The sequence below is a fragment of the Eleutherodactylus coqui genome, chromosome 6 (assembly GCF_035609145.1).
Source record: "Eleutherodactylus coqui strain aEleCoq1 chromosome 6, aEleCoq1.hap1, whole genome shotgun sequence".
Lineage (NCBI taxonomy): Eukaryota > Metazoa > Chordata > Amphibia > Anura > Eleutherodactylidae > Eleutherodactylus > Eleutherodactylus coqui.
In genome coordinates, this window is record NC_089842.1 from 89927658 (window position 1) to 89954950 (window position 27293).

At 47.7% G+C, this 27293-nt stretch overlaps 2 protein-coding genes across 2 annotated transcripts in view; both read right to left on the reverse strand.

The window, feature by feature from the left end:
- LOC136632356 (V-set and immunoglobulin domain-containing protein 10-like 2) overlaps window positions 1-27293 on the reverse strand; it is a 119514-nt gene that overhangs the window by 45418 nt on the left and 46803 nt on the right. The window lies entirely within an intron of this gene.
- LOC136631389 (V-set and immunoglobulin domain-containing protein 10-like) overlaps window positions 12234-27293 on the reverse strand; it is a 49234-nt gene continuing 34174 nt past the window's right edge. The window contains exons 4-6 of the mRNA XM_066605668.1: window positions 17357-17445; window positions 15523-15552; window positions 12234-13207 (exon numbers count right to left, since the gene is read on the reverse strand). Coding sequence (XP_066461765.1) covers window positions 13148-13207; window positions 15523-15552; window positions 17357-17445 — 179 coding nt within the window. The 3' untranslated portion in view covers window positions 12234-13147. The remainder of the gene's footprint in view (window positions 13208-15522; window positions 15553-17356; window positions 17446-27293) is intronic.

A 27293-nucleotide genomic window follows, 5' to 3' on the forward strand; every position in this document is an offset into this window, starting at 1 on the left:
TCCACTCTCGGCATTGGGTATGCGTCAAATTTTGACACGTCATTTAGCTACCGGAAGTCGTTACAGAAGCGCAGAGAGCCATCAGGTTTTGGTATCAGCACGATAGGGCTGGACCATTCGCTTTTCGACTCCTCAATTACTCCGAGGTCTAGCATTTTCTTGACCTCCTCTGAGATGGCTCGTCTGCGGGCTTCTGGAACCCTGTACGGTTTCAACTGAACCTTTACCCCTGGTTCAGTTATAATGTCGTGTTTTATGACACCAGTACGCCCTGGTATGTCGGAGAACACAGCTGAATTACGTCGTATAAATTCCCTAGACTCTTGCTGTTGGGATTTAGACAGGGACCCTGATACACACACCTCTGGGACCCCACCATGGGGGGTGCTCACTGCAGTCAGGGGTTCTCTGTCCTTCCATGGCTTAATTAGGTTTACATGGTACAACTGTTCTGGTTTCCGCTTACCCGGCTGGTACACCTTATAGTTTACCTCTCCGACTTTCTCGATTATTTCATAGGGCCCTTGCCATTTTGCTAGGAATTTACTTTCTAGGGTGGGCACCAACACTAGTACCCGATCCCCAGGGTTGAAGGTTCTCACCTTGGCGGACCTGTTATATACCCGGCTTTGGGCTTCTTGAGCCTGCTGTAAATGTTCTCTAACAATGGGCATGACCGCCGCAATTCGATCTTGCATGAGGGAGATGTGTTCAATAACACTCCTGTGGGGGTGGACTCGTGCTCCCAGGTCTCCTTGGCTACATCAAGGAGCCCCCAAGTATGTCTACCATAAACTAATTCAAAGGGAGAGAACCCAGTGGAGGATTGTGGGACTTCACGGATTGAGAACATTAAATATGGCAGCAGACAGTCCCAGTCCTTATTGACTACCTTTTTGAGCATGCTTTTTAGGGTCTTATTAAATCTCTCAACCAGACCATCCGTCTGTGGGTGGTACACAGACGTCCGTAAGTGCTTAATATTCAGCAGCTTACACAATTCCTTCATGACCTTTGACATAAAGGGGGTTCCTTGGTCCGTCAGGATCTCTTTTGGTATGCCCGTGCGGGAGAACATGTGAAGTAGTTCCTTTGCAATACCCTTGGATGACGTATTGCGTAAAGGAACGGCTTCGGGGTAACGGGTGGCGTAGTCTACAACCACTAATATATGTTGGTGACCCCGGGCAGACTTTGCCAAGGGTCCAACTAGGTCCATAGCGATCCGCTCGAACGGCACCTCTATGATGGGCAAGGGCACTAAGGGGTTTCGGTAATGGGGCATAGGAGCCGTTATTTGACACTCCGGGCACGACTCACAGTAACGTTTTATATCACCATGTACCCCAGGCCAGAAAAAACGCTGAAGGATGCGTTCCTTAGTCTTTTCGCTCCCGAGATGACCTCCCAGCACATGCTTGTGCGCCAGGTTTAAGACCATCCTGCGATAGGACTGAGGTACCACCAGCTGTTCCACAACCTCCCCACGGACCTTGTCAACCTGATACAACAATTCTTGGTTGACTGCAAGGTGTGGAAACACAGTATCAGCCCCTGGAAATTGAGGCTCCCCATTCAGTACTTTAACATTTTCCCTGGCCTTTACTAAGGTGGGGTCTCGGAGCTGCTCAGTTCCGAAATTGGCACGTGAGACCACTAAGTCAGGCATAGCAACCACTTCGTCCTGTACCTCCGTCTGACCCGCCAGTACTGTTAAGGGAAAGTTATCCCCATCTTCTTGGGTCACCCCTACTGCTGGAACCGTACCCTCAGGGTCAAACGGTTCCGGACACACATCATACACATTTGCATTATCATGAACCTTATTTGCAGACGACCCTCGGTGTCGCCACAAGTCCCAAAATAGGGGAAAGTCTCTCCCAAGGATCAGGGTGTGCATTAAGGATTTCACGACGCCCACCTCATGGGTGGCAAGTCCACACGGAGTATCAAGTCTTACAAGGGCAATAGGGTACTCCTTGGTGTCCCCATGCACACAAAAAAAACCCATGCGACGGTCGGTGACGGTTGTGGGATTGACCAGGCTGGAGTGCACCAGCGTAACCAAGCTCCCTGAGTCCAGTAGAGCTGTCACCGCAAAGTCATTCACCTTTAGGTGACATAAGGGTCGATCAGTCTCTGACGCCATCTCTGCAGAACACACAGGCCGTGCGAACATCGACCTCCGCCGGGCAGAGTCACAGTCCATGGGCTCCACGGTAAGTGGACAGTTGGCGGCAATATGCCCCTGCTCACGACAGCGCCAACACAGTATGGGGCCCCGGTCCCCTTGGGGTTCTACCCGGGACCGGGCTGTCCAGTTGGGACTCCTCTTCTGTCCCAAATGATCCCCCTCTGAGCCGCCTCCCTTTGGGACACTTTTGACACCCCTTACATACGGAACAGTCTTACCCGGTGCTCCGGCCGACTTGCTGTTCCCGGGGTTGGAACGTCGAGGAGGCACGGCTTGCAGTAAGTCCTTCGTGGCTTTATACCTCTCGACGAGGCTCACGAGTTGGTCCACGTCCTGGGGACCTCCTTGTCCCACCCAGTGCTGGATTGCGGGGGGCAACGAGCGGATGAACTTATCCAGAACCACTTTCTGTACGATCTCTGCCGGGGACGACTCCTCCGGCTGCAGCCACTTTCTCACCAGGTGGAACAGGTCGTACATCTGGGAGCGAGCTGGCAGGTGGTCAGCAAAAGTCCAGGCATGTACGCGTCGGGCCCGCACATGGGTGTCCACGCCCAAGCGTGCCAGGATCTCACCTTTCAGCTTATTATAGTCCTTGGCATCCTGCTCACCGAGGTCAAAGTAGGCCTTTTGGGGTTCTCCCGTCAGGAAAGGCGCTACTACCTCAGCCCACTGAGGCGCCGGTAACTTCTCCCTCTCGGCCACTCTCTCAAAGACCGCGAGATAGGCCTCGATGTCATCGGTGGGTGTCATATTTTGTAAGGCCGTCTGTACCGCGGTACGGGTGGTGGGGAGCGGACCAGACGACCTCTGCACACTTTGTGCCAGGAGAGCATTAGTCTCGGCCTGAGCTCTCATGGCCTCCTCATGGATCTTTTGCTGGGTCGCCAACGCTTGTTGCTGCTGCACGTTCATTTGTTGCTGCTGAGCAAACGTTTGTTGTTGCTGCATGTTTATTTGTTGCTGCTGAGCCAACGTTTGTTGCTGCTGCACGTTCATTTGCACCAGCTGCTGTATCAGTTCTTCCATCTTGGCAGTGTCTGATTTCTGCGCCATTGCAGCTTTCACCCAGGACATGGGGGTCACAGCACTCTTCCGTCAATCTCTGTTGGGCGGTTGCCCTTAGCAACGGTTCTCCAGCTGCTGCAGCAAAATGTCCATTAATTGATGTATGTCTCTTTAAGACCGCTGCCCGCATCCAAACACCACATGTGAGGGATTAGCGTTTAGGATCGGTAGCAACCTGGGCATAAGCAGTCAGAGACAGTGACACTTGCGATAAAGTCTTTAGTCCAGGCTTTGCCTGGGTTTATTTCCAAGCAAAACAAAGCAAAATACAGGCCTTAACATCAGGCAAACATAAAGGAAATCCTGCTCGTCTGAGCACTTACTAAACATGTAGCGTTCCTGTCTACACACTGGTAATCAAAAATGGCTCTTGCACACAGCCAGCCAGGACTCTCAGACCTGCAGAGGTCTCAGCTCTCTCTAGGCCCTGTAGGCCCAGGCTTTATATGGCCTGGTACAAGCCCCACCTGGTACGTGGGAGTGACCATCCCACCCTTCACTTTGGTCACTCCAGGAAAACCCGGCCCGGATTATGTGGCTTGGAGCCACTTACATAGTACAACGTGTTAGTGGCTTAATGCCACTAACACTATACTGCCGGCTTCCTCCACCGAGCCCAGGCTGCTCGGTGGCACGTATCTGCACAAGCGCTCCCCAAGGCAGCATAGGAGAGCATCCTAGGCGATATATACCTGCCCTCCAGCACCTTGCCGGTCACCATCTCACAATATAAATTATATATATATATATATATATATATATATATATATATATATGTGTGTGTGTGTGTGTGTGTGTGTGTGTGTGTTGTTCACTGTGCTTGAAACGCGCTGCTTAAAGATGTATTTATATTACTAAAATGGTTATGGAACCATGCATCCTTATATATATCTTTGAACAACACAGAACTCAAATCCACAAGAGCTATGAGTTTTTCTTCCTTCACAGTGATTTCCAAACTAGAGTGTCTGATTATTCAGGCTGCTGTTCCACTCCAGACAGTATTTTTTGCAAAAAAAAAAAAAAAATGACACAAATGTGCAACTGCAGGAAGTTTAACATGTTTCACTTTTAGCTTATAGATAAAATGGATAGATATCGGGTAGGGTTCCACATGGCCACCGCATGTCCAAGGTGCAACCAAAAGCTCAGTATCAATGTAGCCCACAAATTAATTAAGTAGCAATTAACTGGTTATTGTTCATAGCAGTTACCACATAATTCATTTGTGAGCTGCATAGGACCCTACCCATATAGTATAAATATAGTCTGTTCATAATTTATTAGGTTCGCTAACACTTACGATTTACTTATAATTTGCCTTTTTTGCTGGTGCATCGCACTCTTGACTAAAGCTCAGTCCATCATCTGTTAGTATATTCAAGCCTTTTCACATGGCTGAAGCTACTGCTTAGCCAATTCCTGCAATTCTCTATGTGCTTTTTTTCATTTTTCTTGCCAAGATGTAGGACTTTGCATTTCTACCTGTTAAATACCAATTAATTGCTGGGCTGTCCCTGGATTAATTGGGAAGTTCGGGTGCATCCTTGAAATTAGTGATTATCTGCATGCAGTTACTATTAGAGATGAGCGAACGTACTCGTCCGAGCTTGATGCTCGTTAGAGTATTAGCGTGTTCGAGATGCTCGTTACTAGAGGCGAGCACCACGCGATGTTCGAGTTACTTTCACTTTCATCTCTGAGACGTTAGCGCGTTTTCTGGCCAATAGAAAGACAGGGAAGGCATTACAACTTCCCCCGGCGACGTTCAAGCCCTATACCACCCCCCTGCAGTGAGTGGCTGGCGAGATCAGGTGTCACCCGAATATATAAATCGGCCCCTCCCGCGGCTCGCCACAGATGCATTCTGACATAGCTCAGGGAAAGTGCTGTCTTGCTGGAGTTGCTATAGGGAGAGTGTTAGGAGTTATTTTAGGCTTCAAGAACCCCAACGGTCCTTCTTAGGGCCACATCTGACCGTGTGCAGTACTGTTGAGGCTGCTTTTTGCAGTGTTGCACATTTTTTTTTTTTTTTGTATATCGGCCGTGCAGAGCATTGCGTCCTGCAGTAATTTTACATAGTCCAGGGCCAGTAGTGGTGAGGCAGGGACAGAAGACATATACAGTCTATATAGGCAGTGGTCTTTTCCAAAAAAATTTGGGAAAAAAATTCTATTTGGGCTGCCTGTGACCGTCCTCAGTGTACTGCGTCTCTGCTGGGGGTAGTTGTCCTAATTCATACGCAGCCAGCTAAGTGTTACAGCAGGCTTGCACAAAATTCTTTCCTGGCTCTGCTGTGCGTTCCGTAAGCAAAGTCAGCCTCCAACCACAGGCCAATAAGTGGCACATTTAATTACAGCGTTCTGTTTCTGCACTACTGGTAATACAGCATGCTGAGGGGTAGGGGTAGGCCTAGAGGACGTGGACGCGGGCGAGGACGCGGAGGCCCAAGTCAGGGTGTGGGCACAGGCCGAGCTCCTGATCCAGGTGTATCGCAGCCGACTGCTGCGGGATTAGGAGAGAGGCACGTTTCTGGCGTCCCCAGATTCATCTCACAATTAATGGGTCCGCGCGGTAGACCTTTATTAGAAAATGAGCAGTGTGAGCAGCTCCTGTCGTGGATGGCAGAAAGTGCATACAGCAATCTATCGACCACCCAGACTTCTGCGCTGTCCACTGCTGCAACTCTGAATCCTCTGGCAGCTGCTCCTCCTTCCTCCCAGCCTCCTCACTCCATTACAATGACACATTCTGAGGAGCAGGCAGACTCCCAGGAACTATTCTCGGGCCCCTGCACAGAATGGGCAGCAATGGTTCCGAATCCTCTCCCACTGGAGGAGTTTGTCGTGACCGATGCCCAACCTTTGGAAAGTTCCCGGGGTCCGGGGGATGAGGCTGGGGACTTCCGGCAACTGTCTCAAGAGCTTTCAGTGGGTGAGGAGGACGATGACGATGAGACACAGTTGTCTATCACTCATGTAGTAGTAATTGGAGTAAGTCCAAGGGAGGAGCGCACAGAGGATTCGGAGGAAGAGCAGCAGGGCGAGGAGTTGACTGACCCCACCTGGTTTGCTACGCCTACTGAGGACAGGTCTTCAGAGGGGGAGGCAAGGGCAGCAGCAGGGCAGGTTGGAAGAGGCAGTGCGGTGGCCAGGGGTAGAGGCAGGGCCAGACCAAATAATCCACCAACTGTTTCCCAAAGCGCCTCCTCGCACCATGCCACCCTGCAGAGGCCGAGGTGCTCAAAGGTCTGGCAGTTTTTCACTGCCAGACGACCGACGAACAGTGGTGTGCAACCTGTGTCGCGCCAAGATCAGCCGGGGAGCCACCACCACCAGCCTCACCACCACCAGCATGCGCAGACATATGATGGCCAAGCACCCCACGAGGTGGGACGAAGGCCGTTCACCGCCTCCGGTTTGCACCGCTGCCTCTCCCCCTGTGCCCCAACCTGCCACTGAGATCCAACCCCCCTCTCAGGACACAGGCACGACCGTCTCCCGGCCTGCACCCACACCCTCACCTCCGCTGTCCTCGGCCCCATCCACCAATGTCTCTCAGCGCACCGTCCAGCCGTCGCTAGCGCAAGTGTTGGAGCGCAAGCGCAAGTACGCCGCCACGCACCCGCACGCTCAAGCGTTAAACGTGCACATAGCCAAATTTATCAGCGTGGAGATGCTGCCGTATAGTATTGTGGAAACGGAGGCTTTCAAAGGTATGATGGCGGTGGCGGCCCCGCGCTACTCAGTTCCCAGTCGCCACTACTTTTCCCGATGTGCCGTTCCAGCCCTGCACGACCACGTCTCCCGCAACATTGTACGCGCCCTCACCAACGCGGTTACTGCCAAGGTCCACTTAACAACGGACACGTGGACAAGCACAGGCGGGCAGGGCCACTATATCTCCCTGACGGCACATTGGGTGAATTTAGTGGAGGCTGGGACAGAGTCAGAGCCTGGGACCGCTCACGTCCTACCCACCCCCAGAATTGCGGGCCCCAGCTCGGTGGTGGTATCTGCGGCAGTGTATGCTTCCTCCACTAAACCACCCTCCTCCTCCTCCTACGCAACCTCTGTCTCGCAATCAAGATGTGTCAGTTGCAGCACGTTGGCAGCAGTCGGTGTTGCGCGGCGTGGCAGCACAGCGGTGGGCAAACGTCAGCAGGCCGTGCTGAAACTACTCAGCTTAGGAGATAAGAGGCACACGGCCCACAAACTGCTGCAGGGTCTGACAGAGCAGACCGACCGCTGGCTTGCGCCGCTGAGCCTCCAACCTGGTGGCGGCTCTGCAGCTCGGCAGCCTCACGCACATGCCATGCCTGGCCCACGTCTTTAATTTGGTGGTTCAGCGCTTTCTGAAAAGCTACCCACGCTTGTCAGACCTGCTCGGAAAGGTGCGCCGGCTCTGTGCACATTTCCGCAAGTCCCACATGGACGTTGCCACCCTGCGCACCCTGCAACATCGGTTTAATCTGCCAGTGCACCGACTGCTGTGCGACGTGCCCACACGGTGGAACTCTACGCTCCACATGTTGGCCAGGCTCTATGAGCAGCGTAGAGCTACAGTGGAATACCAACTCCAACATGGGCGGCGCAGTGGGAGTCAGCCTCCTCAATTCTTTACAGAAGAGTGGGCCTGGTTGGCAGACATCTGCCAGGTCCTTGGAAACTTTGAGGAGTCTACCCAGATGGTGAGCGGCGATGCTGCAATCATTAGCGTCACCATTCCTCTGCTATGCCTCTTGAGAAGTTCCCTGCAAAGCATAAAGGCAGACGCCTTGCGCTCGGAAACAGAGGCAGGGGAAAACAGTATGTCGCTGGATAGTCAGAGCACCCTCCTGTCTATATCTCAGCACGTTGAGGAGGAGGAGGAGGAGCATGAGGAGGAGGGGGAAGAGACATCTTGGTCCACTGCTGAGGGTACCCATGCTGCTTGCCTGTCATCCTTTCAGCGTGTATGGCCTGAGGAGGAGGAGGAGAAGGAGGAGGAGGATCCTGAAAGTGATCTTCCTAGTGAGGACAGCCATGTGTTGTGTACAGGTACCCTGGCACACATGGCTGACTTCATGTTAGGATGCCTTTCTCGTGACCCTCGCGTTACACGCATTCTGGCCACTACAGATTACTGGGTGTACACACTGCTCGACCCACGGTATAAGGAGAACCTTTCCACTCTCATACCCGAAGAGGAAAGGGGTTCGAGAGTGATGCTATACCACAGGACCCTGGCGGACAAACTGATAGTAAAATTCCCATCCGACAGCGCTAGTGGTCGAAGGCGCAGTTCCAAGGGCCAGGTAGCAGGGGAGGCGCGGAGATCAGGCAGCATGTACAGCACAGGCAGGGGAACACTCTCTAAGGCCTTTGACAGCTTTCTGGCTCCCCAGCAAGACTGTGTCACCGCTCCCCAGTCACGGCTGAGTCGGCGGGAGCACTGTAAAAGGATGGTGAGGGAGTACGTAGCCGATCGCACGACCATCCTCGGTGACGCCTCTGCCCCCTACAACTACTGGGTGTCGAAGCTGGACACGTGGCCTGAACTCGCGCTGTATGCCCTGGAGGTGCTTGCTTGTCCTGCGGCTAGCGTCTTGTCAGAGAGGGTGTTTAGTGCGGCTGGGGGAATCATCACAGATAAGCGTACCCGCCTGTCAACCGACAGTGCCGACAGGCTTACACTCATCAAGATGAACAAAGCCTGGATTTCCCCAGACTTCTCTTCTCCACCAGCGGACAGCAGCGATACCTAAACAATTCGTAGGCTGCACCCGCGGATGGAAGCATTGTTCTCTATCACCATCAAAAACGTGGACCTTTTAGCTTCATCAATCTGTGTATAATATTCATCCTCCTCCTCCTGCTCCTCCTGAAACCTGACGTAATCACGCCGAACGGGCAATTTTTCTTAGGCCCACAAGGCTCAGTCATATAATTTTTGAAAACAATTTTTATACGTTTCAATGCTCATTAAAGCGTTGAAACTTGCACCTGAACCAATTTTTATTTTAACTGGGCTGCCTCCAGGCCTAGTTACAAATTAAGCCACATTAACCAAAGCGATTAATGGGTTTCACCTGCCCTCTTGGTTGGGCATGGGCAATTTTTCTGACGTACATTAGTACTGTTGGTACACCATTTTTTGGGGCCCTCGCCTACAGTGTGATCCAATTAATTTTTTGCCCACCTGCATTAAAGCTGACGTTACATCAGCTGTGCTGGGCACTGCAATGGGATATATTTATGTACCGCCGGTGGCTTCCTGGCACCCACCCATGCTGTCGGTCCACACGGAGTTGTAACTGCATGTGTCCACTTCTAAAGAACCCCAGTCTGACTGGGGCATGCAGTGTGGGCCGAAGCCCACCTGCATTAAACATGACATTACCTCAGCTGTGCTGGGCAATGCAATGGGATTTATTTATGTACCGCCTGTGGCTTCCTGGGACCCTCCCATGCTGTCGGTCCACACGGACTTCACAATAGGGAGTTGTACCTGCCTGTGTCTACTTATAAAGAATCCCAGTCTGACTGGGGCATGCAGTGTGCGTCGAAGCCCACCTGCATTAAACATGACATTACCTCAGCTGTGATGGGCAATGCAATGGGATATATTTATGTACCGCTGGTGGCTTCCTGGCACCCACCCATGCTGTCGGTCCACAGGGACTTCACAATAGGCAGTTGTACCTGCCTGTGTCTATGAATTAAAAACCCCGGTCAGGCTGGGGCATGCAGTGTGGGCCGAAGCCCACCTGCATTTAATCTGACGTTAGCTCTGCTGTCCAGGGCACTGCAATATAGATTTATGTACAGCCGGTGGGTTCCAGGGAGCCACCCATGCTGTGGGTGCACACGGAATTCCCATTGCGGAGTTGTACCTGCCTGTGACTATTTATAAAAAAACGCGGTCTGACTGGGGCATGCAGACACCTTGACAGAATGAATAGTGTGTGGCACATAGCTTCCCCATTGCTATGCCGACGTGTGCAGCTCCTGATGGCGGTGGCACAGGATTATATTTCTCATTGCTTCTGTACAGCATTGTGGGCTATCGTCCTGCCCCTTTTAAAGAGGGTCGCTGCCTAGCCGTGCCAACCCTCTGCAGTGTGTGCCTGCGGTTCCTCCTCATGGCAGACGCACTTATAAATAGACATGAGTGTGGCGTGGCATGAGGGCAGCTGAAGGCTGCGCAGGGACACTTTGGTGTGTGCTGTGGACACTGGGTCGTGCACACGCGCGCGCGCGCAGGGGGGGGGGGGGGTTGGGCAGCATGTAACCCAGGAGAAGTGGCAGTGGAGTGTCATGCAGGCAGTTATTGTGCTTTGTTGGAGGTAGTGTGGTGCTTAGCTAAGGTATGCATTGCTAATGGGGGCTTTTCAGAAGTAAAAATTGTTGGGAGGGGGGGGCCCACTCTTGCCGCTATTGTGACTTAATAGTGGGACCTGGGAACTTGAGATGCAGCCCAACATGTAGCCCCTCGCCTGCCCTATCCGTTGCTGTGTCGTTCCCATCACTTTCTTGAATTGCCCAGATTTTCACAAATGGAAACCTTAGCGAGCATCGGCGTTATACAAAAATGCTTGGGTCGCCCATTGACTTCAATGGGGTTTGTTATTCGAAACAAACCCTCGAGCATCGCGAATTTTCGTCTCGAGTAACGAGCACCTGAGCATTTTGGTGCTCGCTCATCTCTAACAGTGAGCAGTAAGTGAGTGCATCTTTCCAAGGCCTAGTGCAGAGGTACTCATTCATCATTGTGTCACACCCGAGTGTCCTGTTATCTGGGACTGCCGGGTGGAGGTACTCTATTCTCATTTTTCACACTCAAGCGTCCTGAAGTTTGAGTCTGCTGCGTGGAGGTACGCGTCTTTAATTCATCGCACACAGGCATCCTGAAGCCTGGGTCTGCCATGTGGAGGTACTCTAGCTTATCTATTGCCTGCACTGCCTCATTTGTAATTTGTGCACTGTGTATTGCTGAAGTTTCATCTAAAGTAAAGTTATTCCAGGCCCTGATCATTCCCGGGGACCTGAGGTACTCGATTTCAGTCTGTGACTCATTTATTTTCCTGCCAATGTTCATGTCGAGGGGTACCGGAACGGTGGCGTCGCCCGTGACAAACCCTACTCCTGTTCCTTAGTTTATTGAGCATCCCTGCGCTGCCCTGGCTGCAGCTGTGTGCGTCCCTCTGGGAGGGAGCGTGGTAAGTGCCGCCGTGACAAACCAGCATCTTGCCCTCCCTGCTGCTCAATGTAAGCCCCGCGTCCGGGGTCACCCTACGGGACACTGCACTTGGACCTAGAGCTTTATATCCAAGATGGTATTATATAGAGCAAAAGCTTTTTTAAATTCGTGGATGCAAACACTTATCTCAATTTCACAACTGGCCATGCGAGAAAATGGAAAACAAATATCCCGTTAGGCCAGGTTAAGCGAATTTGTAGAAAGTGCACCTCCATCCAAATGTAATGCTTAATCACTTATTCTCAAGAATCGCTTTGAAGAAAAAAATTACCTGAAGGTAATCAATTTAATCTACACAAAAGTTCTTCTAGATAACCACCCCAATTTAGAAGTACTGACACCAAACAAAGCACTTCAGAAAGACAAGGATAATGAATCTTTTAAAACGGCTTTTATTACTCAATTCAATACCAAACATGCTGGTTTAGATCTATTCTAAAAAAACACATTTGTGAATCTTAAAGGGGGACCCTTTCCTTGAAAATAACACTCCAAAGCAACCTATTATATTCCGATATTTTATAACTGTCAGCTCTGTATGCCCTGTATGTTGCAGGATCATCTCTCGATCCCGCTTCATTTGTACTTCGACACTTTTTTCCCTTGGTGCATTTTAGTACAGTGTTATTTTGCTTCACTATAAGCATCTCTGATTACACAAATCAATATTATGTGAAGTATTGTTTATCTCACAGAATATTGAACATTTTTCTAATTAGATATTTTTATTTTAATATATGCAGACTTTTATAATATTGACTTTTTAAAATTAATTTTAGTAATAATTAATTTGTATAGTTTTTGCCTGAAACCTGTATCGTTTGTCCTTGACTTCAAACGGGAACCTTGTACGAGGGCAGCCAGAATGGACGTGAAAACTAGCTAATACGGGTGGCTAGACGTAGGCCGGACAAAGACGTGAGGTAACGAACAGAGCGAGTCACTCAGAACCCCTCAGACTGAACCCACCTCGCAGCTGAGCACGCATCCCAAAAGGGACAACCCCACATTCTTCCATGAGAACATGAGACGGGGAACCAGAGTGCTGGCAATCAAGGAATAAATAGAGACAGACAAAAACTGAAACACAAGAACCATAGAATACCATACAAACAAAAGATACAAACAGGGAACAAACCAGAACACAAGAGCCCGACACAGAGGAGCTTTGAGCAGGCTGACTGCTCAGGGAACACTGAAAATTATCGGCAACTCCCAGCCAGGAAGAGCTGGATTATATAGGGAAGAGGGAGAAGCCGATTGGCTGACAGAAATATTAATCACCAGCCACACTGAGCTGACAGTTGCAGGACTAATTAACCTGGACTAGTAAGCACAGGAGATGTTAACCCTAACTAGTCAGGATAAAACCCACATAAACTAAGTTGTGCTGGCAAATACTTGACTGTGTGCTGACTGTAACATGACAAAACCATTTTAAATTTGTCTAATGTATGGAGATTTAGATGTCTTCAATTTTTTCTACTTTTGGTCTACAGGGTTGGACAAATCAATCAGTAAATTGAGACCATGCCCTATGAAAACCTGGGGAGAAGTAATACATAGTGTATATAAAATATTATACAAAATGAAGAGTAAAATTAGTCCTGATGATCTTGGAAGCTCAACAAGTTCTCACCACTTTTATTTCCTGAAGGTGGTAACCAGGGTGTGGTATTGTGCGTTGTCCTTGAACATTAATTGCTGCATTAGAAATATAAAAATATGTTATGAGAAGACTTCTGAGATGGTTATTAATGCACAGCAAGACAAGACACAGGATATAGAGGTAAGACAGGTAACTAAAATGTCTTCTTCCAGAATGTAGACTAGCATGGTGGGTTATACAGTATATAAGTGACTTCCAAGCAGGTAATCATAGTTTCTCAATTATACAGTTAAGAATTGAACTGAAATATCCAAGTGATATTCCTGGTCTTGGAATCTGGACAAGGGCCATTGGAGCAAAAAAGCCAGTTCCCTACCTTCACCACTGCCACCATCTACCTTCCTATGTAGAAACATTGCTGATCTGAGGCATTGTTAAAGGCTCCTGGGCCCTTGTGCCATAGTTCAACTTCAGCTCCCCCTCTTGTCCCTACTTGCTCCAATGTGAGTTGTAAATATACAGGTCCCCAAATGGGGGCAGCTCATGTTGCCATAGAGTACATTTACAGGGGCCAAAAAAGCCATTATAGGCGGCTGTCATCCCATGTAAATACGAAACCCAACAAGGCAAATAAGCAAGAATCACTCAATTGTCAAAAAGTCACTTGGTTTTTACCTCAGAAGCTGCTTTTGTGCTGCTACTGAAAAAGGTTAGTTCAACCCTTATTTACTAACCTTTTACTGTACTCAGCTGTGAAATTTCAGTGAAGATTCCGCAATAGAGATGAGCGAACGTACTCGGCCACGCCCCTTTTTCAACCGAGTACCGCAATTTTCGAGTACTTCCGTACTCGGGCGAAAAAATTCGGGGGGCGCCGTGGGTGAATGGGGGGTTGCAGCATGGAGTGGGTGGGAGAGGGAGAGGGCTCCACCCTGTTCCCCGCTGCTACCCCCCGAGCCACCACGCCTCCCCCGGACCCCCTAATCTTTTCACCCGAGTACTGAAGTACTCGAAAATAGCGGTGCTCGATCGAGTAATTACTCGAAACGAGTACGTTCGCTTATCTCTATTCCGCAACCGAAATTCTACAACTAGTACGTGGTGCGTAAAACCTGCCATATAGATTAACTGGACGCTGTGAAAAGCTTTAACCACATTGTGAGACCACAGCTTGTTGCATCTGTAAGCCACTTAAATTTCCAAAATAGTTTCCATGTTATCATGCTGGAAAAATAGTTTGATCTGAATTAGAGATGAGCGAGCATACTCGCTAAGGACAATTACTCGAGCGAGCATTGTCCTTAGCGAGTACCTGCCCGCTCGGAAGAAAAGATTCGGGTGCTGGTGGGGAGCGGCGGGGGAGAGCAGGGAGGAACGGAGGGGAGATCTCTCTCTCCCTCTCTCCCCCCCCGCTCACTCCTGAAACTCACCTCTCACCCGTGCCGGCAGCCGAATCTTTTCTTCCAAGCGGGCAGGTACTCACTAAGGACAATGCTCGATCGAGTAATTGTCCTTAGCGAGTATGCTCGCTCATCTCTAATCTGAATACATCAGGCTTGAGCAGATCACATGTTTAATATTTAGAAATTAACTGTAAAATTGGTTGATATAAAGCTACGTCTGCATGATCTTTTTTTTTCTGTTTTTAAGCGTACCTAACGTTTCAGACAACTTATTTTTCTCTTTTGCCAGAGACAATGAAGGCTGAGGAACAGCCCCTCTGCAATCCACTGCTTGTTGTCAGGTATTTAGCTTCCCTAGCAACCGGGATATTTAGGATGTTTATTATCTGTGAGGAGAAGCTGTCTTCACGAGATCTGCTTCCAGGCACCCTCTTCTCTCATATCTGTAGTCAGTGTGTGCACAGTCTCTAACTTGTGAAAAGTTAGGTACGCTTTAAGCTCAAGGTTTTATTCATGTTGGGTGGTAACATGCCTTTATAGATGGATCAATTTTATGTTGCACTTTATCTCTGACACATAGAAATTAGAGCGCGAGGATTCCAACCTGGAAACTCTTGTGTCACAAGGTGGCCCTGACAACTGAGGCACTGGTTTTAGCAAGACAGTATCTTACTAACTGATTGCCCCTGTCCCTAGCATTTTAGAATCCTTTCTGTGTTTTGTCCAGGCCTTCCACTCACTTTTCACATTATTGTGTTTATCTTTACTCTAGTTCTTTGCTTCCTCTGCTTCGTTCCTACAGGACAAACCGGATACTGCAGACGAACTCTGCTTATACTGATAGGACCGGTCACAGCACTTGGACTGGAGCATTTAATTAAATTGTGTGGCTTAAAGATAAAAAAATTTAAGGGTTGGTCATGAGATAATATTAAAAAAATAAAGTTAATAGCTCATACTGTGATTTAATCTGAAAATCTTGTAAGTTACAAAAGTAGAAAATGTACCTCATAATTTGATTCTGGACTTGTTGCCATCTTCATTTAGAAAGAAGGATAAAAGAAAAAAAAATAGCGTCAGTTTGTCCGCATTGCATAATTTAATATCTAATATCAGGAATGTTGCCAAATGGATATTTTGGCAAAGAAACCTTAAAGGGGTTGTCCCGTGCCGCAACGTTTTTTTTTTTTTTTTCAACAGCCCCCCCGTTCGGCGCGAGACAACCCCGATGCAGGGGTTAAACAAGAACACCGGACAGCGCTTACCTGAATCCCCGCGCTCCGGTGACTTCTTACTTACCTGCTGAAGATGGCCGCCGGGATCTTATCCCTCGGTGGACCGCAGGGCTTCTGTGCGGTCCATTGCCAATTCCAGCCTCCTGATTGGCTGGAATCGGCACGTGACGGGGCGGAGCCGCTCTCCGGTACGAGCGGCCCCATTGAGAAAAGAAGAAGACCCGGACTGCGCAAGCGCGTCTAATTTGGCGATTAGACGCTGAAAATTAGACGGGCACCATGGAGACGAGGACGCTAGGAACGGAACAGGTAAGTGAATAATTTCTGATAACTTCTGTATGGCTCATAATTAATGCACAATGTACATTACAAAGTGCATTAATATGGCCATACAGAAGTGTATAGACCCACTTTGTTTCGCGGGACAACCCCTTTAAAACAACATTTCAAACATTGAAGTCCATGCACCTGTGTGATCATCATGTCAACTGGTCCAGGTAAACATTGGACCTTTCCATTCATTGACTTGGTCCTCTGGTGATGATGTGCAACATTTTTGTGGTAAAATGTTATCATCGTTTTCCAAATATGAATAGTAACGAAAAATATGGGTGAGTAGTTTGGGCCTGGCTGATTGTATAGAAGAGGAAAATATGGAACAGGTTTTGGCACAAGTCTATGAGCGGGTATAGATTTGATTTTCCCACTGTCAGACAGGTAAAAATGCACCAAATTTTTTTAAGGGATGTGCATTTTTTGGCAAATTTAGTGCTAATCACTTTACATTCTTTACTTTGGACCCTTTTACGTGGGATGACTGTCAGGCACAGATGCACCCGAAAGCCATCTTAGCGATGATCGCTCTCTTGCTTTTATACAGGAGTGATCATTGCTCAGTGAATGGAGGAGGAACCGTAAACAGGCAGTCATTCATAGATGAACAATTGCTTGTTTACAAGGGCGGAACGTCGTACGATTGTTTATGCCATGATATGAACAACAAATTAATTACGCTGCCTGTCCACGGGCGATGATCCACTGGTGATAAATTGCCTGCGGATCATGCTCTGCAAAGCTTTTTATAGGATTACTATGGAAAGTATAGCGCCGGCTTTGACGAGCAGAGAATCATAGTGATTCTTCGCTTGCAGGATTTAAATCCCGGCATGCTGCAATTCTCTGCGGAGAGCCTATCTGTTAGATAGGCTCATTTCGGAGTCCTGTCAGTGCCCCCCCCCCCCTCCTCCCTTGTGGCGGAATATCACTAGCGATATTCTGCCTTGGCCGTGGACAGGGGGCCTTATCGTTCGTCATTTAGATCGTGCAGGCACTGACACTGAATGATTATCATTCAGATTCCTGTAATTCAGTGAGAATCAGTGTAAAAGGGCTATTAGACAGACACAAAAACACCAATCTAGGTAAATGTGGGCCAATCCCATTTTTTCCAATCCATGATATTAATGTCAATCACATGAACACTGTTACTGGTGTCAGCTCAACAATTATTTGGCCCATGATGAGACTGTAAACTAATCATTTGGTTTTAATAGTGGTTCAGTTAAATTGGGTCAATAACAGGAACACCAGATGAGTGTGCACTTACCTCTATTCCTGGAAGGGTCCTCTCATATTGATGTTGTGGTGGTGGAGGACCTTCACTTGTGTTTTCATATACATTACTTTGAGGAGATTCTGGAGAAAGATTAATTTGATTATATATTTGTAGAATGTATTCTGACCTGCATTTTTAGTTGTATACACTGTATGGCCACTTAAGGAACGCCACAATAAAATGTATTAATAACGGAAACTTACTTAAGAGGTGTGTGTGTGTGTGTGGGGGGGGGGGGGGCGGAGGGGAGTCTCGTATATTTCAGGCCCCCCACAATCTTGCTTTTCAGCCTGTACTGTGCATCTCATAGTGTGCAATCAGTTTTGGCTATTTTGCAGGTTGTGATAGAGGGACATAGTTTTCGGCACATCTCTATTATGCATCATGATAGAGCGCTCCTTACAGAACTTGGAGTCAGCTGTAATTTTTGCCCTCTTGGAACACAGTTAGCTTTCTAGGCAGCATTGTGCACCTCACAGTGCGATCGTTAGTTCCAGTTTTTCCAGAGATTGTGACAGAGGAACGTCACTTACAGTCCTTGTCACATCAGCTATATGCTTCCATCATGCGCCATGACAGTGCACCCCTCGGTCATTGACAGAAAAAACAAAAACGAGAGCAGCATTCTATATATTTATTGTGATCATCTTCTATATGCTTGATAAAGTGGTTTATACCCCAAAACATGATGTATATGAAGTTTATATGATGTTTCTGACTTGTGGATTTATAAAATTCATTTGGTCAAATAATCAAACTGCTACTGTGATTTTTCCAACTGAAAACCAAGGTTCATGGGACCCTAAGTATACAGGAACCCCAACTAAGTAATTTTCCATTATTAATACATTTTATTGTGGAGTTCCCTAAGTGCTTGTTGCCCCTTTTTGTCCTTTGTTTTCATGTAATTGGTACCGTCATTGGTTGGACTACTGGCGCTCTCCAGGCCTGGATTTCCATTGCGGATGGAGAATTTCCTGTAGGCTCTAGTTGGAGTTTCCTTGTCTCTTGGTGTTTGGGCACCTCATCCAAGGTGCCTACACACAGCATTAATTTTCTTGTTAAAATCTGAACACTATGGGGCAGAACATGCTAATGGCGGAGAAGGGTGCATTAAAGGAGAGCTCTGGCAGATATAGATTATTATCGGCACACCGACACCGCCTTCATCAGCTGGTTGTGACAATGGGGCACAGGAGAGGCCAAAGCACCCCATGGCCCCCATGAGGCCTGGATAGAGGATGCCCAGAGCAATTTTTGTGGCCGCAGACAGATCCAGCCGGGAGACATGAGAGTCCCAAGATGGCGCCAGTGAGTGGTGAAGGCGGAAGTAGTAGAGGCTCGACTAGTGCAGCTGTCACTAAAGTGGAGGGCTCAGACCAGGGCTCTATGGAGAGGAGAAGCTCTGAGGTTAAAGAGGTAGCAGTTAACCCCTTAGTGACGAAGCCTGTTTGCGCCTTAGTGACGCAGGCAAATTTTGGAAATCTGACATGCGTCGTTCAACGTAGCATAACTCCGTAAAGGCTTTACATATCCAAGTGATTCTGACATTGTTTTTTCGCCACATGTTGTACTTCATATAGGTGGTAAAAAGAGACCGATATAATTTGTGTATATTTATTAAAAGTACCAATATTGGAAACATTTTGAAAAAATTGTCATTTTTTCACATTTTCAACCATAATATCTCAAATATGTTCAAACATACTGTACAAATTTTTGATAAGATATATATTTCAATCTGATTACTTTGTTTTGAATGCACACTTGAAAAACTTGTGTTTTTTTTAACCATTTAGAGGACGTACAAATTTAACATTACTTTTCAGCATTTTGAGGAGCACTTTGTTTTCCTGCACCAAGCCAAGTTTGCAAAGGTTCATGAGTGTCAGAATAGATACCCCCACAAATGACCCCATTTTAAAAACTACACCCCTTAATGTATTCACTGAGGGGTGTCATGAGTATTTTGACCCCACCAGTTTTTTTCAGGAATTAATTCAATTTAGAGGAGAAAAAATAAAATTTTTATATTTTTGCAAATATGTCATTTTAAAGACATATTTTTTTTCCTATAGTGCCCATGAAAATGAGGATTTACACCACAAAATGGATACCCCCATTTCTCCCGTGTTCAGAAACATACCCATTTTGGCCCTAATCTTAGGTCTGGATGCACAACGCGACCCAAAATTAAAGGAGTAGTCGGTGTCTTTCAGAACATAAATTTAGCTTGAAGGCGTTTTAGGCTCCATAGCACTTTTGTAGAGCTCTTGGGCAGCCAAAACCAAAGAGAACCCCCACAAGTGACCCCATTTTGAAAACTAGACCCCTTATCAAATTTATCTAGGGGTGTACTGCCCATTTTGACCCCACAGTTTTTGAATGAATTCAAGCAAAGCAAAAAGGAAAAAAATGTGATTTTTGTTTTTTTGGCAATTCTGTCATTTTAAAAACTGCTTTTTTTGTACAGCACACACATGAATGAAGACTTGCACCCCAAAATAGATACCCCTGTCTGTCTTGTATTCAGAGACATACCCATTGTGGCCCTAATCTTTTGTCTGGATGCACAACGGGGCCCAAAATGAAAGGAGTAGTCGGTGGCTTTCAAAACAGAAATTTAGCATGAAGGTGATTTAGGCCCAATTGCCCACTTGTAGAGCCCATGAGCGGCCAAAACAATAGAGAACCCCCACAAATGACCCCATTTTGAAAACTAGACCCCCTAACGAATTTATCTAGGGGTGTACTGTGTACAGGATTAAAGCCCACTTGCTGAGGACGTAGTTTCCCGATGGGGCCGTCGTTAAGGGGTTAATCAGCATTTCTCCTGTGTCAGCAGAGCTGGCTCTCACACAAAGCACAACTTTCAGTCCCAGCACCCACATGTTGATCAGAGCTCCTTCCCCATTACCTTAGCTAGCTGTAATAAGGAACTCAGCTCACAGCTCCAGCATCCAGGAGCTGACGTGCAGTTCACTCCTCACCTCACTAATTTATCATCAAGAAGAGAGTGGGATGTCATCCCCTGAGGAGGAGGGGCAGCAGCAGTAAGTCCCTCAGCCCCCATAGCATGTCCTCAGTGCAGGCTCAGGCTTCCCCTACAAGAAGCCCCTCTCCAGATAATACTTCAAGGTCCTATGACAGTTGAGGGGAGTGGGAGTGGAGGGCTCACCTGCGCTTATTGCCCAATAAAGAAGAGCTAGACAGTTCATTGCACATGTTGGAAGTTTCCGGCAAGAGGGATATATCAGCTCTGCAGAAAGATATCATGTATGTAGGCCGAGGTAGAAGAAACTCATGAAAAGGTATTAAAATCAGTAGAGTCCCACAGAAAGGCCATCCAGCTGCAGTAATCACAAATATCAGAGCTGCTCCTATACCTTGAGGACGTAGAGAATCATCACAGGAGGAATAACTTACATATTAGAGGCCTGAGTGAAAATATTGAGCCAGCTCAGCTGGAGGCTTGGGCGCGCAAATTCCTCAACAGCATCTTGCAGAGACCTCTGGACAAATCAACTGAAATAGACAGGATCCATCGCATGCTGGGAACTAGGTCCCTTGGTCCTGAGAGACTTTGGGATATTGTATGCAGGATCCACTTTACCAAGAAAAAGAGCTGATTATGCACAGAGCCAGGGAGTCGGAAGTTGTTTCATCAGGGATCCCCCATACTCATCCTTCCGGATTTGTCTCGCTGTACACTCCAACTCAGACGAGTTTTAAAACCCCTGTTGATGGCTTTGAGAGAAAGAGACCTACAATATTAGTGGAAGTATCCTTTCAACTGCAAAAAAGCTACCTTTAAATCGCTCTGTAACTTGCCAAGTTTTCTGGGAGCGTTTGAGCTCCTAGTGATTGCTATTCCAGATTGGCCTAGTAAAGATGCAGCACTAGTTCCGGCATTGGGCTCACCCTGGCGGAGAGTGAGGGACATGGGAAGGCATTGAGGACAAGCTTTCTAAGTTTGCCGTCATGTAGAGTTTGCATATATGCTTGATCTGCCTTTGACCAAATGGCTTTCTGTTTAGTTCTTTTATTAGATTCTACTCCATCAGGAACCCAAAGCAGAAGGACAATGTTAAAGGGGTTGTCCCGCGCCGAAACGTTTTTTGTTTTTTTTTTAACCCCCCCCCCCCCGTTCGGCGCGAGACAACCCCGATGCAGGGGTTAAAAAAACAAACCGCTCAGCGCTTACCTGAATCCCGGCGGTCCGGCGTCTTCATACTTACCTGCTGAAGATGGCCGCCGGGGTCTGCTCCCTCCGTGGACCGCAGCTCTTCTGTGCGGTCCATTGCCGATTCCAGCCTCCTGATTGGCTGGAATCGGCACGTGACGGGGCGGAGCTACACGGAGCCGGCATTCTGCACGAGCGGCTCCATTGAAGAGAGCAGAAGACCCGGACTGCGCAAGCGAGGCTAATTTGGCCATCGGAGGGCGAAAATTAGTCGGCTCCATGGGAACGAGGACGCCAGCAACGGAGCAGGTAAGTATAAAACTTTTTATAACTTCTGTATGGCTCATAATTAATGCACAATGTACATTACAAAGTGCATTATTATGGCCATACAGAAGTGTATAACCCCACTTGCTGCCGCGGGACAACCCCTTTAAGTTAGTACTGCCTCACTTTTGTTTGTCTTTTACATCATGAGTCTGAGGCCGCCGCAGGAGTGGCTCAGCTTTTGGTTATTTTTCACCCCTCCACTTAGGTGTAGCAGCTCGTGGCTGCTTGGAAATGCTATTTCATCTTCTTTGTTATTTAATGTTTGAAGGCACTTTGCCTCAAGTGCCCCCGTTTACCCTTTCCTTGCCCTACCCCTCCTCCTTTTCTCATAGGTGTATTGGTCTGGGACCATCTCTTAATTAGAGATGAGTGAGCATACTCGTCCGAGCTTGATGCTCGTTCGAGTATTAGGGTGCTCGAGATGCTCGTTACTCGAGATGAGCACCACGCGGTACTCGTCTCGATTAAACGAGCACTGACCATTGAATTCAATGGAGCCGGCAATACAGCCGGCTCCATTGAAAGCAATGGGCTGCCGGCGATCTCAGGATGAATTTTCGGGAAGGGCTGACAAATATAAGCCCATACCTGAAAATCATCCTAAAATGTGTAAAAATAAAAAAATAAAAAATATGTCAGCATAAAGATCGTTCTCCTCTGCCATAGCTGTAACAGCTGTGGCAGAGAAGAACGATGTTAGCCCATTGAATTCAATGGAGCCGGCAATACAGCCGGCTCCATTGAAAGCAATGGACTGCCGACGAGCGCGGGATGAATTTTTGGGAAGGGCTTAAAAATATAAGCCCTTACCTGAAAATGATCCATAAATGTGTAAAAAAATTTTAAAAAAATGTATACTCACCTTTCCGCTGCAGCCGGAGTTCAGCCGCGTCTGGCCGGCAGTTCTCCTAAACTGCTCTTTGTAGTATTCAGCAGCCGGGGATTTAAAATCCCCGCCTGCTGAATGAGCTGCCTCTGATTGGTCACAGCCTCACCAATCAGAGGCAGCTCTCACTCACACCCATTCGTGAATTCATGAATGGGTGAGTGCTGCCTCTGATTGTCTCAGTGCAGGGACCAATCAGGGGCAGTTCTCACTCACATCCATTTATTAATTCATGAATGGGTGTGAGTGAGAGCTGCCTCTGATTGGTGAGGCTGTGACCAATCAGAGGCAGCTCATTCAGCAGGCGGGGATTTTAAATCCCCAGAAGGTGAGTATACATTTTTTTTTATTTTTACACATTTCTGGATGATTTTCAGGTAAGGGCTTATATTTTTAAGCCCTTCCCGAAAATTTATCCCGCGCTCGTCAGTAGCCCATTGCTTTCAATGGAGCCGGCTGTATTGCCGGCTCCGTTGAATTCAATGGGCTAACATCGTTCTTCTCTGCCACAGCTGTTACAGCTATGGCAGAGGAGAACGATCTTTATGCTGACAGTGGGGGGGGGGGGGGGAAGGCCCTCTCTTGCCGCTATTGTGGCATAATAGTGGGACCTGGGAACTTGAGATGCAGCCCAACATGTAGCCCCTCACCTGCCCTATCCGTTTCTGTGTCGTTCCCATCACTTTCGTGAATTTCCCAGATTTTCACAAATGAAAACCTTAGCGAGCATCGGCGATATACAAAAATGCTCGAGTCGCCCATTGACTTTAATGGGGTTCGTTACTCGAAACGAACCCTCGAGCATCGCGGGACGTTCGACTCGAGTAACGAGCACTCGAGCATTTTGGTGCTCGCTCATCTTTACTCTTAATCGTGTCGTCTCCTCACGTCAATTGCTAATGTGACCACCTGCTCATACAATGTGCAGGGATTGAATGCCCCAGAGAAGAGGAACCGGATCCTCTATTATTTACATAAGAAAAGAATCATGGTGGCCATGCTAAAAGAGAGCCACTTTAAAACAAAATCCCAAGGTTTACATCTAGATTCTATGGTTCCTGGTTCCACAGTCCGCATCCATCTAAGAAAAACAGAGGGGTCTCTATAGCATTGCAAAAATCCCTTCAACAACTAGTAATTAGTCACAAGGTTGACCCTCACGGCTGATATATTTCCTAAAGCTTGAGGTTGCTGGTTCAGTGTTGACATTAGCTAATGTTTATTTCCACAATCAGGATCAGATTGCTTTTGGGTCAGATACACTAAGGAGACTGGTCAACTTTGCAGAGGGTTCGAGCATAATTCTGGAAGGTGACCGTATTCTGGCGATGCATCCTGAGGTAGACACGTCATTGGGTAAGTTCTCTTCTCCTGTACGCTCACTGAAAAAAGAACAGGAGAGGATGCAGCTAGTTGATATGTGGAGAATTGTGCTCCCGGGAATCAGGGATTTCAGTTTCCATTCCACTGTTCATAACAGCTACAGTCACATAGATCTGTTAATTTCCCACAAATTGTTAGACCTTAGCCCATCATGCTCCATAAGCCCGTTTCTTTGGTCTGATCATGCTCCAATTTAAGGGGAAATTACAAGTTTGGGTAGGTCATCCAGAATACATCAATGGAGACTTAATGAAAACCTCCTTATTGACTATCTATGTGTTGGAGATATTAAAAGAGCAACAGCAGAATTTGAGGATGCTCACAGGGAGGACCTTTCAGGTTCCCACGTTAAATGGGAAGCTCTTAAATGCGTTTTAAGGGACATCTTCATTTCTTATGGAGTTCGCCTTAAAAAGGATAGATCGACTAAATTGAATAATCTCCTGAAAGAATTCATTTCAAAGAGACGTTAAATAAGAGACACCATTTGGATTCTATAAAAGCTGAAATCTCCACATTACACCATCAAATTCTGTCAATTTTAGATAAGAAGTTTATGGGGTTTAGAGACAGAATGCGCAGAAGTGCCCTTGAATATTGGGACAAATTCCTAAAATCCAAACCCCTGGGGGTGGAGTCGCTCACTCAACCTTGGAAATTCTAGAGGTGTTCCATACTTATTCTAAAATTCTATACAACATAAATCCGAACCTAAAGTTAAAGTGTGCAACAGAAGATAGGATAGTTGAGTATCTTAATAATTATGCACCTAAAGCTATTGACCCTGGGGAGTCTCGCAGTATAGAAGAGGTCTTTTTGTCCATTGAATTATCAGAATATATCAAAAATATCAAAAACTAAATAAGTGGAACCCACTCTTCCTGTCCTGGTGTGGCAGAATAAACTCGATTAAAATGGACGCCTTATCCAAGATTCTTTTATCTTTGTCAGGCATTTCCCATTAGGGAAATCAGGCCCCTTCTGAAGCATATGCATTCTCTTATTACTATGTTTGTCTGGAAAGGACACAGACCTAGGATAAAATACAGCACACTTACGCGGGCCAAGGAATCAGGAGGCCTTGGCCTTCCAGATTTTTCTCTATACTACAAGTCCAACAGAGCAACTGTGTATTGAACCTTCTCAAACACTGCGCTTTCAAGTTGTGGGTAGAGATTGATTATGACTTAGACCCGAGGCTGACTTAAGGAGTGTTTTGGATCCCGGGTAGTTTACTCAGAAACTCATCTGAATTATCTCCTCTACTCTCCCAACTAATGGATGCATTGTCAGGCTTTGCTAAAAAAAGAGCTCCTTAGTGTCTATCTCTGACCCCCTCACGCCACTGTTGGCCAGCCCCCAATTTAAAGCTTTCAAACAAAGTAAGTCACTCTTGTTAACGCCCACAAATCCATTGCCGCTGGTGAGAGATGTGACCAGCCAATCAGGGTTGAGACTATTAGCAGAGTTCTTTGCAGAGTCCCGAGCCCCGCCTGGGGCATGGATGATTTACTTGCAGTTGAGGGGATCATTGGAATCACTGACGCCCGGGGTTAATATGGTTAAGACACTCACTCCTTTTGAGGAAATTTGCATCTCTTCAGACTCTCCAAAACATTTAATCTCAATTCTTGCTGGACCGGGAGATGGGGGCAAGTGCCTGGGAGGAGGAGATGGGAAACCGCTTTTCCTCTGCGAATAGGCAGAAAGCTTTTTTTTCTAACTTATAAGGGGTTATCCTTTTCCAGATTGCAGGAAATCAACTACAAGATCATGGCGCGCTGGTACAGAACCCTGGAACGACTACACCGAATGTATGCTCAGTCTTTCCCCTTGTGCTGGAGATGCTCCAGTGGCAGGGGTAATATGCTCCATATATGGTGGGAGTGCATGCCAGTAGTGGCGCTCTTGTCAGTTGTAATAGAGTTATATAAGAGACTGCGTGGTGGTTCTGTGGTTCTCTCGTTCGAGATGGCCATGCTATCCATGTTCCTGGGTTCCATCGCCAGTGTAAAGAAGGGTTTGCTAAGATTCTTTGTACAGGCTGTCAGACAAATCATCCCCAGGTTTTGGTGCTCTAGCTTATCCCCTTCCAGAGTTTATTGGGTGGAAGCAATTAACACCCTTGCTTGCTATGCGGAGATGAATGCATGTGAGGGCATAGATGTTTTTAGGTTCTGAACGGTTTGGCAGCTATGGCTTGATTTCAGGGCATCCTCCAATTTTAGAGATTTGTTGACTTGAGGGTCAAGTTCAACGTAGATCCCTTGACCCATCCTCTGCCTATTATACATATGCCTTTCATTACTCCTCATGGCAATGCTTAAAATTACTCTTCTTCCTAAGGACCCGATGACTCAGGCGGCCACTAGTCTAAGTACGTAATCACTTATTTTCATATTGGGGTCCTGGACACTTTCCCTGTCATCCCTACTCTCTCCCCTCCCTTCCCCCTTTCCCATGTTTTAAAGTTTTCAATAAAGAAAGTTAATTATAACTAAGTTGAAAAAGTTGGGGGGGCGTGGCTAGCCACTGATGGAGTAGGACGCGTGCGCTCCCTGCTCCCGACCGACCCGCCGCAACAGGGACGATTCAGCCGCCGCAGACCAAAGCTGTACCTGACATGAGAGGGAAGAAGTCAGCTGGAGTACAGCGACAGCAGCAGAGACCCAACACACCAGGAATGGAGCGCTTTCTCCGGTCCCCGGGAGGATCGCAGCAGCAGAGAGGACCACCCAAGATGGCGCTGTGCCCTGCAGTGCGGGAAACCGCGGAAGAGCGGAAGGAAGCTGAGCGCTGCATCGGGGAGCCTCTCACCCCGCTCCTGCCCACAGCTGTGGAGAAGGAGCCAGGGAAGCAATGACAGACGTCCGGAAGCGGGGGCTCCCGGAAGGTAGCAGGGACTGTAATGGCCCACAACGATCAGGTGGAGAAGAGGGGGAGGGGAAGCCGACATACATGCAGAGAGGAGGTGACTCTACCCCCCTCATTAGAATCTTCTGGCACCTCAGTGGGCTCATCTCCCCTGTCATAGACCCCTTAAGTACCCCGGGAACCCCCCACAAAAGCACCTTCAGGCCTCACTAATAAGCCCTCAGACAGCCCCACCGACCGACACTCACCTCATACATCAGAGGGAGGCACAG